Source organism: Telopea speciosissima, chromosome 9 (genome assembly GCF_018873765.1).
Source record: "Telopea speciosissima isolate NSW1024214 ecotype Mountain lineage chromosome 9, Tspe_v1, whole genome shotgun sequence".
In the NCBI taxonomy this organism is placed as follows: domain Eukaryota; kingdom Viridiplantae; phylum Streptophyta; class Magnoliopsida; order Proteales; family Proteaceae; genus Telopea; species Telopea speciosissima.
In genome coordinates, this window is record NC_057924.1 from 46,042,383 (window position 1) to 46,058,907 (window position 16,525).

General features: G+C 39.6%; 2 protein-coding genes and 1 long non-coding RNA gene across 4 annotated transcripts in view; 2 read left to right on the forward strand and 1 right to left on the reverse strand.

Annotated features, from left to right (window-relative positions):
• The first annotated feature begins 759 nt into the window (after positions 1-759).
• Positions 760-15,143, forward strand: LOC122639774 (peroxisomal (S)-2-hydroxy-acid oxidase-like). The gene is made up of 12 exons (XM_043832728.1): positions 760-832; positions 1,903-2,073; positions 2,360-2,484; positions 12,515-12,561; positions 13,003-13,080; positions 13,202-13,326; positions 13,503-13,569; positions 13,667-13,729; positions 13,886-13,955; positions 14,367-14,467; positions 14,602-14,706; positions 14,805-15,143. Exons 2-12 carry the CDS (start codon positions 1,937-1,939, stop codon positions 14,994-14,996), a joined length of 1,110 nt encoding a protein of 369 aa, XP_043688663.1. The 5' UTR covers positions 760-832; positions 1,903-1,936; the 3' UTR covers positions 14,997-15,143.
• Positions 983-15,728, reverse strand: LOC122639777. The gene is made up of 3 exons (XR_006329569.1): positions 15,602-15,728; positions 14,256-14,263; positions 983-1,068 (listed from the first exon to the last, which is right to left on the reverse strand). It is a non-coding gene; the product is annotated as an uncharacterized LOC122639777 (long non-coding RNA).
• LOC122639776 (peroxisomal (S)-2-hydroxy-acid oxidase-like) overlaps positions 1,253-16,525 on the forward strand; it is a 50,013-nt gene continuing 34,740 nt past the window's right edge. The window contains exon 1 of one of the 2 annotated variants that reach the window (XM_043832730.1): positions 1,253-1,850. The gene's annotated coding sequence lies outside the window, so the exon portion shown is untranslated. The remainder of the gene's footprint in view (positions 1,851-16,525) is intronic. The other variant, XM_043832729.1, reaches the window with a different exon arrangement.

The window sequence follows — 16,525 nt, forward strand, 5'->3', positions numbered from 1 at the left end:
AAGTGGGGTTAACCAATCATATCTTTACCTTCAAACAGGGTTAGCCAACCATGTGGGAAATTTTTACCATGCAACGCTCTCACGTGAGACAGGAACTCAAGCAGTTTGCCTCACTAAACTCCCAGAAAGGTCCGGGATCCACTTCTGTGATCGGCAGTTAGTTAGGACCCATGGCCCCAAATCTCTCTATTACTAAAAAAACTTGTCAAAGAGTTGGCAAGTCCTACATGAGATTGCACCATGGGATCAGTTCTCCCAAACCCCGCCAACTCAGGGAGCCATCATCTATCCAAAGCAAAGTCTGGTCTGGCAGCGTCATCTTCCTGATTTCCACGAGGTCTCTCATTAAAAAAAGCCACAAATTCAAGAATATTGCTCATGATTCATACCATCTCTCTCTCTCTCTCTCTCTCTCTCTCCAGAGTGGTCAGATAAGACTGGCCTTGGCCTTGGCCTTGGCCTTCGCCATCCCAGAGAGAGAAAGAGAGGGGAAGAGAGTCCAGAGACGTTTCTCATTTAAGAATTTTCGTTGTCCAATGTATGGGTTTGATAATCAAACTAGCGACTGCGAAACACAAGGAGACGTATGTGGATGAGCGAGGCGAGTGAAACTCCTCTTAGAACAGTCTATATCTCATTTGTCTTCATATGACGATTTTTCCTTTTTAATTCCCAACATCTCTTATTATTTATTTCTCTCATCACATGAACTTGAACTAATTTCATTTCTTCAATTCATTCACTTATTCACAGTCACCGGCCACTAGTTGTCTACAACTCAAAACTTGTTTTCCTCTCATGCAATCCACTGTTTAGGCAGAAGGAAGCCCAGGTAATCTTCCTCTCTATTGCTCTGCCTCTGTTTGTGATTTTTCCCATGTGGGTGTCGTCAAAACTTGGCTTGGGATTGAGTGCTTGAACTTGTCTCTGATCCAAAGAGATGGGTTTGTGTAGATTTGTCGATTGCGTTTTCGATGTTTTCGCATGTAGATTTTATCTGAATTTGATCTTGGCTGGTTTTTCGCATGTGGGTCTGTAAGAATTTCTTCTCAATATTTATTGATTCTTCTATTTTGGCTGATGAATGGGAGCATATTTGAGTCTTTTACGATTAGATTTTTCCTTTTGCTTGGGAGTCTTATGATGGGTTCTAGCACTACTGTATTTCAGGCTCTCTGTTTTCATAATCCTCGAGTATTTTCTATCTGAATGTCATCCGAGGTTCAGTATTCCTAATTTTCTAATGAACATCTGCAGAATTTTGATGTAGCGATTAGTGTTTTGGTTTTCTTTGTCTTTTCTAGTGAGCTTTGGCATTAGACAATCGTTGAACCTTCACTGTTTTTCTTGAAATTAGGACAACTCCACACCGGGCCGAGGATTGCTAATCTCCTGCTGGAGAATGACTAGATTTCAAAGTTGGATATCCGTGTGTCATCTTATGGGCTTTAGTTGAATTGGGTCTCATATTTTTTTATATTTTCTTCATATGAATCTTGTCAGAATCAGATCTTAATCTGAGGTCGTATGCTGTTCTCTAAATGTTTCTTGTGATTTTGAATACTCTATTTAGTATTGGGATTATGTATCGCTACTAATTTCTTGGGGTCTTAGACTTCACAATGAGATTATATTTCTATTCTCTTGGCATGGACTTGACAAGGCTTTTGCTTCCATTCTTTATATGTCTTCTCAGTTAGTGTCTTGAAACAGGTCTTTATTTCTGTTTCCATTCCTTGGAGCCAATAAAATTTTTATCTGGCACTGTTGATCAGAGTTTAGATATTTCTAACTTGGTGGTTTTGGCAGAGTCTGTCATACGATAATATTCTGTTTTTGGTTTATCATGTTTGGGGACACAATATGATCTGAATTTATTTGCTCTGGGGCTATTCAATTTAGATATTGAGGAAAGCATAAATTGTCAACTGTGAAGATGGAGATAACCAATGTTTCCGAGTATGAGGCCATTGCAAAGAAGAAATTGCCAAAGATGGTTTATGACTACTACGCATCAGGTGCAGAGGACCAGTGGACTCTTCGGGAGAACAGAAATGCATTCTCCAGGATTCTGTAAGTTCTTTATATTCTATAAGAACTTGATGATTGTTTTTGTACCTACATATTATTGGTTACAGTCTTATTTTATCTTTTTTTAATGGATGTTTATTGCTTCTGGAATTCATTTTATTTGTGGTTCGCCTTTGTGGGCAAAAAGGATGAGGATATTTTCTTTTCTGATGATTACGTGCTTGTTTGTAAACAGTTCTGCTTTCTTCTTTCTAGTGTCTGCTCTTTCTAACAATGATTTCTTGAGCTGATGTGCTCCTTTTTAATGGTTTCTTTTATTGAAAAATAGGTTTCGACCTCGTATTCTTATTGATGTGACCGAGATAGACCTGACCACTACAGTCTTGGGCTTCAAAATATCAATGCCCATTATGATTGCTCCAACTGCCATGCAAAAAATGGCACATCCTGAAGGTACAACCCTGTTTCCTTAAGCTTGTGCTCTAATCAAGTTTGGGCAAAGTAAGAATTATTTATTGTTAATGAAATATGATAAATACCTATTTCCATTTTAGCTCAACCCTAGCTCTGTTACTTGAGTGATACATTTCAAGTTTTGATTTTTGTGTTTGTATCTGTGGAATTAATCCATTCAGTCAACTGAATCTTGTTTGCTTGGGATAGATCCTGGGGGCCTTACTTGGTTTTATAATAGGAGCTGTTTTCAAGACTTGTTCTGCTTAAGTTGACTTGAAACTCATTTGAGTACTAGAAATATGGTGTTTCCATTATAAGATTGATATTCTAAGTATGTGAACAACAATAACAATAACAACAACAACAACAACAACTCACCCTAATCCCAACTGTAACCAGAACACCTGTTAGAGAACCAGAACCGAGAACTAGAAGGAGAAGAGGTGAGGAGAAGAAAGAGATGGAGAAGAGAAGACAGCTGATTGAAAACCAAGGGTGTATTCAAGGAAAAGAAGAAGAATAAGGCTGCTGCTGGTTCTACTGGCTTGCCTATGTTTTTATTTTTTGAGTCCTGTAATAAACCAGTGAACCGGTTGGTTCAGCTGGTCTAATTTAAGTGGTGGTCCCCTAATGTAGTTGAGTCTTTTATGTATTTGAGTTGTTATTAGAATAGTCAGTTTCATATCAGCCTCTATTTAATTGGGCTGGTAGTGTCTTGTAACTCAAGTAAGGTCCAGAGTTGGAAGTTTCTAATTTTGGGACTTTCCAATTTTGAACCCTTTCCCTCTTATCCTCAGTTAATAAAAGCAACCCAAGGGGGGGCAAGAAGCCCACGATTTGATTCTAAAAAATATCTCTGCTGTTATGCAAGTTTTGCTTCCATGAAGCTGTTCCTTGGTGTTCGATCCTTGGAGAGAGGAGCTGATGTTGGATCCCGCTGACTCCTTGCGGTGGGAAGCCCAGGTGGTTCTTTCTTGTTACTGATTTTCTTCCCTGCAAGTCTTCAAGCCTTCAGAAGTCTCCCCCCTTCAACCGAGTTCCATTGCTGCTGCCCAGACCTTCATCCTCAGGTTACTTTCTAATTTCTGCCTAACTTTCTAATTCCATTACACCCTTCCCCTGCTCAATCCAACCATCACCTCCCTCCCATCTTTTTTGCACCTTTTTCCCCATCCTAGAGCTCCACTCAAGCCCCCTTTCGGCCCTTTCTGACCTGTTGATTGGCTTCCATAAGAAATCGGCAGAGAAGAAACCCCTTCTGCAGATTTGTTTGCTTAACCCCTTGTCTTTCCTACTGTCCCAGGCCTACCCCCCCGTATTATCCTCACCCTTGAACTAAACCATACCCTATTAAACCATCCCATCCTTAGCCCATCGAATTGAACCAAATTTTCCCTGATTTCAGATCCTGTTTGGGACTGGTTGAGCCTTCAATCCTGTCCTACATTAAGAGCTGTCGAATATGACAGCCTCCCTCACAATGTTTGTGTTTATAATAATAGATTACAATAAAAGGGGGAATTCCTAATCATGTTAGAAATTCCTAATCATGATAGAATTCCAAGTTACAATAGGAGGAGATAAATAAAATAAGAAATAGAACTAGAACTAGGACTAGAATAAACAACCCAAAGTAGGACTAGGAAATATTTAAACATATACTCAAACTAGGAAAGACACAGGTATACTCAAACTAGGAGATACAGAAGGAGGAGAGGAATCTTGAGGATCGAGATATCCTCTTCTCCCCTGACTTGATATACTTCAACACTCCCCCTCAAGCTGGAGCGTACAAATCACATAGACCGAGCTTGGAACAACTTCGACGAAAAGCAGGTCCAAATAGTGCCTTGTCAACATATCACCAAGTTGATTAGTAGTAGAGACAAATGGAGTAATAACCAACTTCTTCATAAAAGCATCCCAAGTAAAGTGACAATCAACCTCAATGTGCTTTGTCCTCTCATGAAAGACAGGGTTACTTGCAATATAGATAGCAGCTTGATTGTCACAAAACATTTGCATAGGCTGATTGATGGGAAATCCTAATTCCTGGAGTAAGGATTTTACCCACATCAATTCAGCTGTAGTATGTGCCATCGCTCGATATTCAGCTTCAGCACTTGATAGAGCAATAGTGGTTTGTTTCTTGCTTTTCCAAGTGACCAAATTGCCACCCACAAAGGTACAATAATCAATAGTAGAACGTCTATCACCATCAACACCAGCCCAATCAGCATCAGAAAACCCAACCAAATTAGCATTTCGATTAGGTCCATAAATAAGACCTTTACAAGGAGCACTCTTCAGATATCGCAACACATGGCAAGTAGCATCCCAACGAATTTTCTTTGGATACTGCATATATTGACTAGTAACTCCAAAGACAAAGGATATATCGAGGCGAGTGACTGTAAGATAAATAAGTTTGCCAACTAATCTTCTATATCGATGAACATTTGAAAAATCCTCACTCTCAATGGACCTAAGTTTTTTATGAGAGTCCATGGGAGATTCTACTGGTTTGGAAGCAAGCATTCCAGTGTCAGTCAAAAGGTCAAGGACATACTTTCTTGGAGATAAGTTGACACCTTTCTTGCTTCGCAAAACCTTAATACTAAGAAAATATTTGAGAACGCCCAAGTCTTTCATCTGAAAATGCTGATGAAGATATGCTTTAACTTGGGCAATATCAGAAGCATCATTCCCAGATATAATAATGCCATCCACATAGACTACCATCACCACTACTTTTGAATTCTGTCGGCGAACAAAAACAGAATGGTCAGAATGACATTATGAGAATTCAACCTGAGTGACAATGGAGTTGAACTTATCAAACCATGCTCTTGGAGATTGTTTCAACCCATAAGTTGCCTTACAAAGCTTGCATACCTTGGTAGACTAATCCTGAGCAACATACTCGGAGGTTGCTTCATATAAACCTCCTCTTGAAGATCACCATAGAGAAAGGCATTTTTGAAATAAGGATACGAATAGAGTTCAGACAAGAAACTGTAGAAAAAAGTCTCAAAGTAATCCACACCATATGTTTGAGTATAGCCTTTAGCAACTAAACGGGCCTTCAGCCGCTCAACAGAACCATCCAGATTGTATTTGATAGTATAAACCCACCAACACTTAACAAGATCCTTCCCAGCAGGTAATAAAACTAGAGTCTAGGTATGTCGAGATAATAAAGCATTTATCTCTATATCCATGACAACCTTCCAACCAGGTTGAGAGAATGCCTCATGGTGGATGTAAGGTATAAAGTTAGTAGATAAAGCAGAAGCAAGGGGTTGATAATGGGAAGGAAGGTGAAAAATGGAAACATAGTGCTCAATATGATAGACAGTTAAGGATTTTTGGGGTTTGTAAGTATAAGAACGAGTACCTTTACGAACAACAATGGGTAAAGTCAATGGAGCCTTCAGCATCAGAGTCAAATCGAGTGTCGGGCTGATTGGCATCCGCTGTAGTAGTAGGTAATGCCGGAACATCAGAAACAACAAGAGATGAATCAGGTACAGATGGCAGAATAATGGAGGCCGGTATAGGAGCAGTGGTGGAGGGTATGTTTGGTGGTCGACAACGACGACGGTGATAGGTTTGAATTGGTTGAGAGAGGGGAACGGGAATAGGTAGTGGTGGACCTAGAAGATCTTCATTGTGTACTGTAGATGGTACATGAGTAGAAAAATAAGGAGTATTTTCAAAAAAATGTAACATCAGCACTAATAAATTGTTTATTAGAAATGGGATCAAAGCATTTATACCCTTTTTGAGTGTGTGAGTAACCAAGAAATAGACATTTAATGGATAGAGGAGATAGTTTATCGATGGAGGGATGAAGGATGTGGACAAAACACACACAACCAAAAACACGTCGTGGAGAAAAAAATAAAGGACGATCAGGATAAGGAATAGAAAAAGGAATTTTATTATGTAATACTGAGGAAGGCATACAATTAATCAGATAACAAGCGGTGAGGACAACATCACACCAAAAACATTTGGGGAAATTCATGTGGAGCATAATGGATCAAGCAACTTCTAATAAGCGCCGATTTTTGCGTTCAGCCACATGATTTTGTTGTGGAGTGTAAGAGCAGTTAGTTTGGTGAATAATACCATGGGTGAGGCAAAAATAAAAAATTCCAGTTTGAGTGTATTCAAGGGCATTATCAGAACAAATTTTTTTTTATGGTTGTAGCAAATTAATTCTTTATTTCTTGATAAAAAATTTTAAATACAGTAAGAGTGTAAGACATTGAGTCTGGTCTTTTAACAAACAAACCCAAGTGAATCGAGAATAATCATCCACAAAACTAACAAAATAAGAAAATCCTAACCTATTTTGGACTCGACACGGACCCCAAATGTCAGAATGAACTAAAGAAAATAATGAAGAACTTCTAGGTAAAGTACGGGCAGGAAAGTGGGCATAATGATGTTTACCCAGCTCGCAGGCGTTACATTCAAGATGAGTTGTGGACTTGCAACTAGGAACCATTAGTTGGAGTTTAGTTATGGATGGGTGGCCAAGGCGTTGATGCCATTGCTTAGGGGATGGTATGTTAGTGAATGTAGCAGCAGTGGAAGGTCCGGTGCCATCTATGGGCTGGTAATACAGCCCATCGCGCTCAAGCCCTCCATCAATCATCTTCCTTGTCTGAAGGTCCTGAAAAACACAATAAGAAGGATAGAAAGTTACAGAACAATAAGGAGACTTAGTAAGTTGACTAACAGATAAAAGAATTAAAGGTAATTTTGGAACATGAAGAACATGAGAGAAGGTCATGGAGGATGTTGGTGAAACAGTTCCATGACCAGTTACATGAGTAGAGGATCCATCAGCAAGGATAACATTGGAAGAAGTTTGAATAGAATTTATGGACGAAAATAAACTTGATTTACCAATCATGTAACATGAAGCACATAAATCAATAAGCCATGGAGTAGAAGAAGGGAAAAAGGTAGCATTACCTTTATAGGCTAGAGTGGCAGTAGAAGTGGAGGCAGAGGCAGCTTCAAGTTGTTGGAGGCGTTTGACTAGCTGGTTGTAATCATCTCGAGACACAGATGATGAAGTAGAACTCTGGTTTATTTCATTGGTAGGTTTCTCAGTGGTAGTGTTAGTCGTGACAGCATTGGCTAGTTCATTCGCCCACTCAGGTTTTTCATGCTTGGCCCAACTAGTATCTATAGTATGATTTGATTTCCCACAAAAGAGCGCTTTGGCGGGAAGATTTGTCAATGGTTTGATGACCTTTACCTCGTCCACCAGAGCCACGGCCACGACCACCTCCTCGTCCATGATTTGCAACAAAGGTTGTGTTGTCCTTGATAGTATTATCTGGTTTGGTTGGATTAACCAGACGGTTAATACAGGAAAACACTTCAATAGAGAAGTAACCTTCTCTCATGTAAGTAGTTGACTCTTCACAAACTGATAGTCAGGATCTAGAAATTTTGCAACATGGAACTCAGCTCTTTGTTGCTTTAACTGATCCAGATTAGTAGTTAGGGGCTGGTGTATCTGCAGTTCTTCAACCATACCCTTGTAATTGGAAAATTACTCATTCAAGGTTTTATGTCATTGTTGAAAGGTAAAAAGTTTCTCATAGAGATCATACGTACGGGAAATATTCCTTTCTTGAGAGAAGCTTTCACGTAAGTCATTCCAAACATCCTTGGCAAGAGTCTAAAACATCACATTGGAAGCAATAGCAGGTTCAACACTGTTCCATAACCATATCTTTATAATAGAATTTTCACGCATCCACTCATCATGAGCTGTGATTGTTGTAGGGTCCTTAGGATAATGATCAGGAAGATCATATGTAATGTATTTCAGTTTGCCCTTGGCATGTATGTAAGCTTGTATTGCCTGGGCCCATAATAAATAATTTGAAACTCCGCAGAGTTTAATATTAGTTATCTATACTTGGACATTGTCCATTGGTGGTTTGGGATCATCAAATCAGATTAGTATAACAACAACAGTATGTGCAGAAATAAGAAGATTAGGTTTGGGTAAAATACACGTACCCCCCTAAGCTTCTGATAAATCCACGTACCACCCCTCAATATTCCACGTACCACCCCTACTTTACCCCCCTAAAGCCATTTAAGTCCAAAATGCAAAAAAATGACCAAACTACCCTTTCTTCTATCTTTTCTAAAATTTGAAAAGGCCTAATTGCCCTGACGTATTTGCTAAAATTTGAAAAGACCAAAATACCCTCATCATCTTTTACAATGTAGATACCCACCACCACCACCGCTGTAGAACGGATATGCAGGTACCACCACCTCTCTCTCTCTTCACCGCTCACTTCCTCCATCAGTCTCTCTTCCCTCCACTCTCTCTCTCTCTCTCTTCCCCAAATCACGTTCACTTGCAAGATCGGAACGACCAAAGCAGCTCCAAGAATCCGAGCAATAACAACGGCATCGATGATCTGATTCCTCTACTGGTTCATCCCACCAGAAACCACAACCATAAGATACTTGGTCCGATCCTTCACAATCCCAGCGCTATACCGTCGATACTCCTGGCTCAAATCCAAGCTAGGACGATAACCCAAACCGCCTGGTTGCTTCCAGAACTCTGTTTCCTCACCTTCTTCTCCATCTTCCCCAATCTCTTGAGCTTTGAATGGAAAGCCTGATGACAGAACCGATTTGCCCTTGTCGGTCAACACCTGAGCTTGACGACCCATTGAACATTGCTTCGGCCAGAGAGGAAGTAAAGGGCCGAGATTGAAACCCAACTTCAACATTCCTAGCAAAGAGAGAAAGAGCAAGAAAACCCAGAATCTTGGGTTCCTTGAGTTGCTGAAAAACTTGCTTGCATTATTCTTTGAAGACTTCTTTGGCGGCGAAAGGAGGAGAGACTGAAGAGAGGAAGCTGCAAGAGAGTTGCCAATCTGAGATGGTATAGAGATGTACGAGAGCTTGCGCGAGTGGTTCTTCCATTTGGCCATGAGAGAGAGAGACAGAGAGAGAGCTCACCAGCTCAACAAAGGAGCTTGGAGGCTCAGAAAGCTGTAAAATTAGTGTGAAAACTGAGTACTAAAGAAGAGAGAGAATGGTTTTAATGCAGAAAAACATTGCAGGCGGCAGGAATGCGTAGGAGAAAGACTTGATCAATTCGCAGATTCCGCGTCATAGCCATTGAATGGATGCTTTCTCTGGAAGGTTTTTTCGAATTGGGGAAGAAGCAGGTTCGTTTGGGAGAAGTTTCAGAAATGGAAGATGGATTTTGGGGAAGATGAGGGCATTTTGGTAATTATGCCCTAGCAAGGGTATTTTGGTAATTAGATTGGGTTAGATTCTTAAGAACAAATAGTGGGGGTAAAAGGGTCTTTTGAAATTAGGTTAGGGCAAAAAGGTCTTTTCATATTATGAACAAATAGGTCAGGGCAATTAGGTCTTTTCAAATTTATAGAAATAAAAGAAAGGGTAAAATGGTCAAGTTTTTAGCACTTAACAATGGTTTGGACTTGTCTGGCATTAGGGGGGTAAAGCAGGGTGGTACGTGGAATATTGAGGGGTGGTACGTGGACTTATCAGAAGCTTAGGGGGGGTACGAGGAATATTGGGTGCATTACAGGGGGGTACGTGTATTTTACCCATTAGGTTTTGATAACCTAAATCAGTAGCAGTGCTATTGGTAGATCCAATAGCTTTAATGGCAGTGGTACTCTTTGCAGCAGAAACAGTAACCAGTGCAGTAGCAGCACTCTCGGCAGAAGGACACTTAAGGTTTATGAACCCAAATATCCAGAAACAGCACCCTCGGCAGCAGTAAAAATAGGGTTTATGAACCCAAAAATGCAGAAATCAAATCACCAGTAGTAGGGGATATTAATCCCAATCCAGAGCAGCAGAATGAGATTGCCGAGTGGTATGCTAGAAGAAAAATAACAGAATTAAATAAACTCAACAGGACTGGATCGATTGGAGAAGAAAAGAAATCCTGCGATTTGTTGTTGTAGAGTGAAAAACTTAAATACCTTGGAATAACTTTAATCTTCAATGATAATCCATTGAATGTATAGAAAAATTAAGAAACCCTCAAGAAGGAATCGGAGCAGTAGTCTTCAACATGTACCGCAGTCTGAGAAGAAATTTCTCCAATCGATCTAGCATCTAATAAACAAAAGAACCCTAGTTTTCAATTCCATCAAAGGTTTAAGCTGTATTAATATGCAGCATAGGGTGCTGCACCCCTTTAAGAGAAACTGAAAGAAGAACCCTTCAAACCAGAATCGCAAAAGAACAACCAAATTAAAGGTTGTGCTCTGATACCATGTAACCAGAACACCTGTTAGAGAACCAGAACTGAGAACTAGAAGGAGAAGAGGTGAGGAGAAGAAAGAGATGGAGAAGAGAAGAGAGCTGTCGAGTATGACAGCCTGCCTCACAATGTTTGTATTTATAATAACAGATTACAATAAAAGGGGGAATTCCTAATCATGATAGGATTCCAAGTTAAAATAGATAAAGAAAAATAAAATAAGAAATAGAACTAGAACTAGGACTAGAATAAAGAACCCAAACTAGGACTAGGAAATATTTAGACATATACTCAAACTAGGAAAGACACAGGTATACTCAAACTAGGAGCCACAGGAGGAGGAGAGGAATCTCGAGAATTGAGATAGCCTCTTCTCCCTTGGACTCGATATACTTCAACACCAACTAAATATGGTCGGCTACACGGATCCACACACACAAAAAAGAGAAAGGGAACACACCTGGCCCAACTACAAATCAGTCTAAAGCAAACTAATTGGGGTTGGCTACCCGGCTCCTTGCCTTCCAATCAGCTCTGTTCGATGTCATACTAGAAACAAGACCTAAACTACGGATGTCCTTCCTCACCACCTCTCCTAGGGTCATTTTAGGCCTGCCCCTAGCTCTTTTAGTACCTCTAATCTGAATCAAGTCACTCCTCCGAACTGGCCCATCCGACGGCCTCCGTTGAACACGGCCATACCACCTCAAGCGACTTTCTCGTAGCTTATCTCAGGGCTACTCCTAAACTTGCTCTAATATGGTCATTCTTTATTTTATCCTACCTGGTTTTGCCCCTCATCCATCTCAACATCCTCATCTCCACTATACTTAGTTTATCTACATGACACTTCTTTACTGCCCAACACTCCGCCTCATACATCAAAGCCGGTCTTATGATTATCTTGTAAAATTTTCTTTTAAGCTTTAAAGGAATTTGTCGATCACATAACACTCCAGACGCACCTTTTCACTTCAGTCATCCTACTTTAATCTTCTGAGAGACACCATCTTCTATATCACCACCCTTACTGATGATAGATCCTAGATACCTAAAAATGCCACTTTGCGGAATCTCCATCTCATTAAGTTTCACCCCTTCATAATCCGTCCCGGAGTTGCTAAAGTTACATATCATATACTTCTAAGTATGTGAATGAATTTCTAAATTTTTTGAGAATGTGAGAACAACTTTTTTTTCCTTTTCCTGCTTTTGAAGAAACTCACTCAAATGCAATCTTCTAACTTTAACGCTATATTGATTATGAAAGTCTTCTATTATAAATTTGGATGGAGTTAAATGATTCATCAATATATTTGCTGAATCTAATTTGTGGAAAAACAAAATAAACAAATGAGAGTCGGCAAACGCATTGGTGAATCTAAATCACTCTCATAAACACTATTCCCCCCTCCCCCCAAAAGAAAAAAAAGAATCATTGGAAAGAAATGTACTGTGAGAATCTAAATTTGGATTACATTGACTGTATGAGGACTCAATAAAGACATTCTGAGTGCTTTCTTGACTTTCTGAACTCTGGAAGTGCATTATACATATTCTCTAAAATTTTTGACTTGGTGACTCTATTACTTTGCCAAACCTTAACCTAATTGACTGGATTTGAACAGAATTTAGATTCAAGTAATCAATTCAGTTTTGAACCCTAGGAAAGTAGAAAAACATGAATTATGTGACTGAACCAAAAGTTTTCTCATGCAGGAGAGTATGCAACAGCAAGGGCAGCATCAGCAGCTGGCACAATTATGGTTTGACTTATGATCTTTTCATGCCTATTTTTATCTTTCAAAATTACTCTGTTAGCTTGTTCGCAGTTTCCAACGCCATGGATCCTGCTACCAACATGTTTCTACTGTATTGATGAAAGCGTTTGAAATAAAATGCCTCAATATGTTGGCATGTTCATTTCTATCTCACTGATGGTGTTGATTTTCATACCATGTATATGTAGCGTAATATTATGCTCACTAATCAGCACACCAACCATTATCCATATAAAAATTATGTTATATTTCTATTATATTGCCATGCTTCTTTTCTGAAATACTCACCTGACCTCAATGCTCTCGGTTTTTTATTTGTGTTAGAAATGCAGAAGTCCTGAACATTTTGTAAAGTGATTCCTTTATGACGTATAACTTCTATGAATACTCTGTCACATTTGATTTATTTATGAATGTTCCATACAGACATTATCCTCATGGGCTACCTCAAGTGTTGAAGAGGTTGCTTCTACAGGGCCTGGAATTCGCTTTTTCCAGCTTTATGTAAGCTTCATTTTTTTAATGATCTGTTGTTTGTTGCTTTTCTTGTTGATTGAATTACTTTGATGCATATCTTTTTTTGTAAATGAAATCTTGATCGAGTACTTTTCTGCTTATTGTTCAGGTATACAAAGACAGGAATGTAGTTACACAACTTGTGAGAAGAGCTGAAAGGGCTGGTTTTAAGGCAATTGCCCTCACTGTTGATACTCCAAGACTAGGTCGCAGGGAAGCTGATATCAAAAACAGGTACACCTGAAACATGCTAGACAAAAATAACTTGAAAGATTAGATTGAGCAGTGTTGACACTGCACCAGCCTATGAGAGTTGATTTTTAAGGTCTTAAACTAAGCATGTGAAAAAACTTCCCAGTTACTTTACAAATTCCCAAGAATCAGGTCTCTTTTTATATGTTGTCCTGCAGGTTCTCTTTACCACCATTCTTGACACTGAAGAATTTTGAGGGATTGGACCTTGGCAAGATGGATAAGGTGGGTTTTTCAATAGTCTCAGGATTTTTTTACCTGGATTGTTGTTTTCTCCTCCCTATTATGGTGCCATCCATGATCTGTTTGTGGGGTCATGCAGACAAATGACTCTGGACTTGCTTCATACGTTGCTGGTCAAGTTGATCAATCTTTAAGCTGGAAGGTATGTTTGGTGGAAGTGGATGGTTAGGGTTCTTAATTGAAGGGGGGGAGGGTTGGAGATTTCATTAGTTATTACCAAATTTAACATTGTAGTCTGGTTCATAAGTTGTCCTATTTGGAATATCCTTCTGAAACTTCTGTTTGGGGATTTCACCAGGATGTGAAGTGGCTTCAGACAATCACTTCATTACCAATTCTAGTGAAAGGTGTACTAACTGCAGAGGATAGTAAGTAACAGAACTTTTAACTTATTCTCACCATTTTCTGATCACAGTCAATGACTCCTTGAACTCTTGTACCATTTATGACCTCGGATAGAGCCTATTGGAGGGCAAGGATGCATGTAGCAGACCCTATTTAGCTGAGATTCTCCTGACTTGCTAGGCTGTGACTCTTTCCTCTTACTTTTATCTTTCACTTTTCTTTTATTTTCCATCGTGCATTTTTCAATTCCATTTGTCAATTCTCATTTCATTTCCCATCCCTCTTTTTCCATTTCTTCGTTCCACTTTTTTTGTCTAGACCACAGTTTTACCTACTTTGTTTGTTTGGATCCATGTAGTCGACCCCATTAAGTTGGGATAACACTGAGTTTGTTGTTGTTGTTGTATAACCCTCTTAATCTGCTGATCATGCAGCGAGGTTAGCCATACAAAATGGAGCAGCGGGTGTCATTGTGTCCAATCACGGAGCTCGCCAACTTGATTATGTCCCAGCCACTATCATGGCTCTGGAGGAGGTGCATTGTCTTTCTTTAACATAATTTGGCGTAGTTTAATTACTAGGAAATATACATGTGCTCCCCGTCCCCCGGAAACTATTAGGAAGCAACTACAGACTTGTATTTACTAGAGATTGTTTCTTAAAATTTAGGTAGTCAAAGCTGCACAAGGCCGAGTTCCTGTTTTCCTGGATGGTGGGGTCCGGCGTGGTACAGATGTTTTCAAAGCATTGGCACTTGGAGCCTCTGGAATATTTGTAAGTAGATAAATTCCAGATTAATATGGTGGTATAGACCTTGGTATTTACTCTTTTCCCGGGAAATGCCACCCATCTGACCCTGTTTTCAATCTCAGATTGGAAGGCCTGTTCTCTTCTCTTTGGCTGCTGACGGTGAGGCTGGTGTAAGAAAGGTACTCCAAATACTTCATGATGAGTTTGAGCTTACTATGGCATTAAGTGGATGCCGTTCGCTCAACGAGATCACTCGTAACCACATTGTTACAGAATGGGACCAACCTCGTCCTTTCCCTACCCCAAGGTTATAAAGATGCCTTGAATATCACCGATGGGCCAACATATCATCCAGTAAGTGTAAGGTTCCGTTTGCATGATCAAGAGCCTACCTGTTGGTGGATATGCTAATTTCAGATTCAATGGATCTTGAGATAATTTGAAGAATTTAAGCTTTTGTAATGATGGTGGCCCTGTATTTTGTTTTTTCAAACCAGGATATTTTCCTAAATAATAATATAATGTAGCTGTGAGACTTTCTCCAAGGATACTGTTATAAACCTGAAACTTTTAGGAACATGGAATGACATCAAATAACAACATGATTTCCTTATCCTGAATGCAGCTTCATGTACTTTTTCCCTTACTCATCCAAAAAAAGTAGTCCCTGCAACCTGGTTTCAAGATTTAATATATTATAGATTATAGATAGATGGGGAAGGCCTGCAAAACTATTAGTACTTCTCCAATTCCATTGTTGTACGTATGATGATGCTTTCTTTCATATTGAGAATGGTTAATCTCCTTATTTCAATTCCTGTCTTATCTGTCCTAGAAACCATTACCATAGCTAAATTACTGCCAATGCTTCTGTAATTGGCATTTCTTGGAGAAATTTTCATTCTGCTTTCCTTCCTACAGTTGACAATGCTGAACTGCATGTCATGTTCCCAAGTTTTCCACCTTTTAGTCCAGCTTGAATTCTCAAACATGGTAGTCTTGGGGATGTTCCATGTCTTACTATCATTATAAGGCTTGTCATGAACAGATACCCAGTTTCTTACTACCACCAACTACTCCAACACATTTGACCGATGAATTAACTTTTCCTTGTCTATGGCGAAGACCATAATCCTCGATTGTTAAGAGGAGCAAGGTTGCAACTTGTGCATCTGGGATGTGGACCTAATTTGACGAGCGTGAGATCATACTGAATATTAATGGCATGCAATAGGCCATTGTAGAGAACAGAGTCTTCACAAGAAATCCTTAAATGGTAATTTCTGCAGCCAGAGGTGCCTCATCCCAGGGCCGACAAAAGGCTCATGACTACATGCAATGATTGCTGCAACCAAGCAATTGTCCGAGCCTGAATTGGTGCTGTAAGTAGTAGGAGATGACAACAAAAGAGCCTTGCAAATGTAGAATTGACCTCGCTGCCACTGCTGCAATATAGGGTGCTCATTGAAATAAGGAAGTGTTAAGATTGACCATCTTTCGAGAAGAGCCACAACACCACTCACTGCAAGCTTCGAGCGACTCTAGACTGGAAACTTTGCCATGCAATATACAAAACAACCCATGATGATGAAGGAGTCAGAGGAGGAAAGCAATAACCATGTGATTGAGGTTGCAAGTGCAATGACCATCTTTCTTGACTGTAATTGTAATTGTAATTGGGTAGACCGGATTTTAAAACTGGGGAGGAAAGAAATCCAATTGTTTGACCATATTTGAATTTTATCTCCCCCTCCCAACAAACCAAATGGGACCATCCTTGAGAACCTCCTTTCCAACTAATATGTTTCTCCATTCCAAGGAAGGTTGATAACCACTAGTGGCT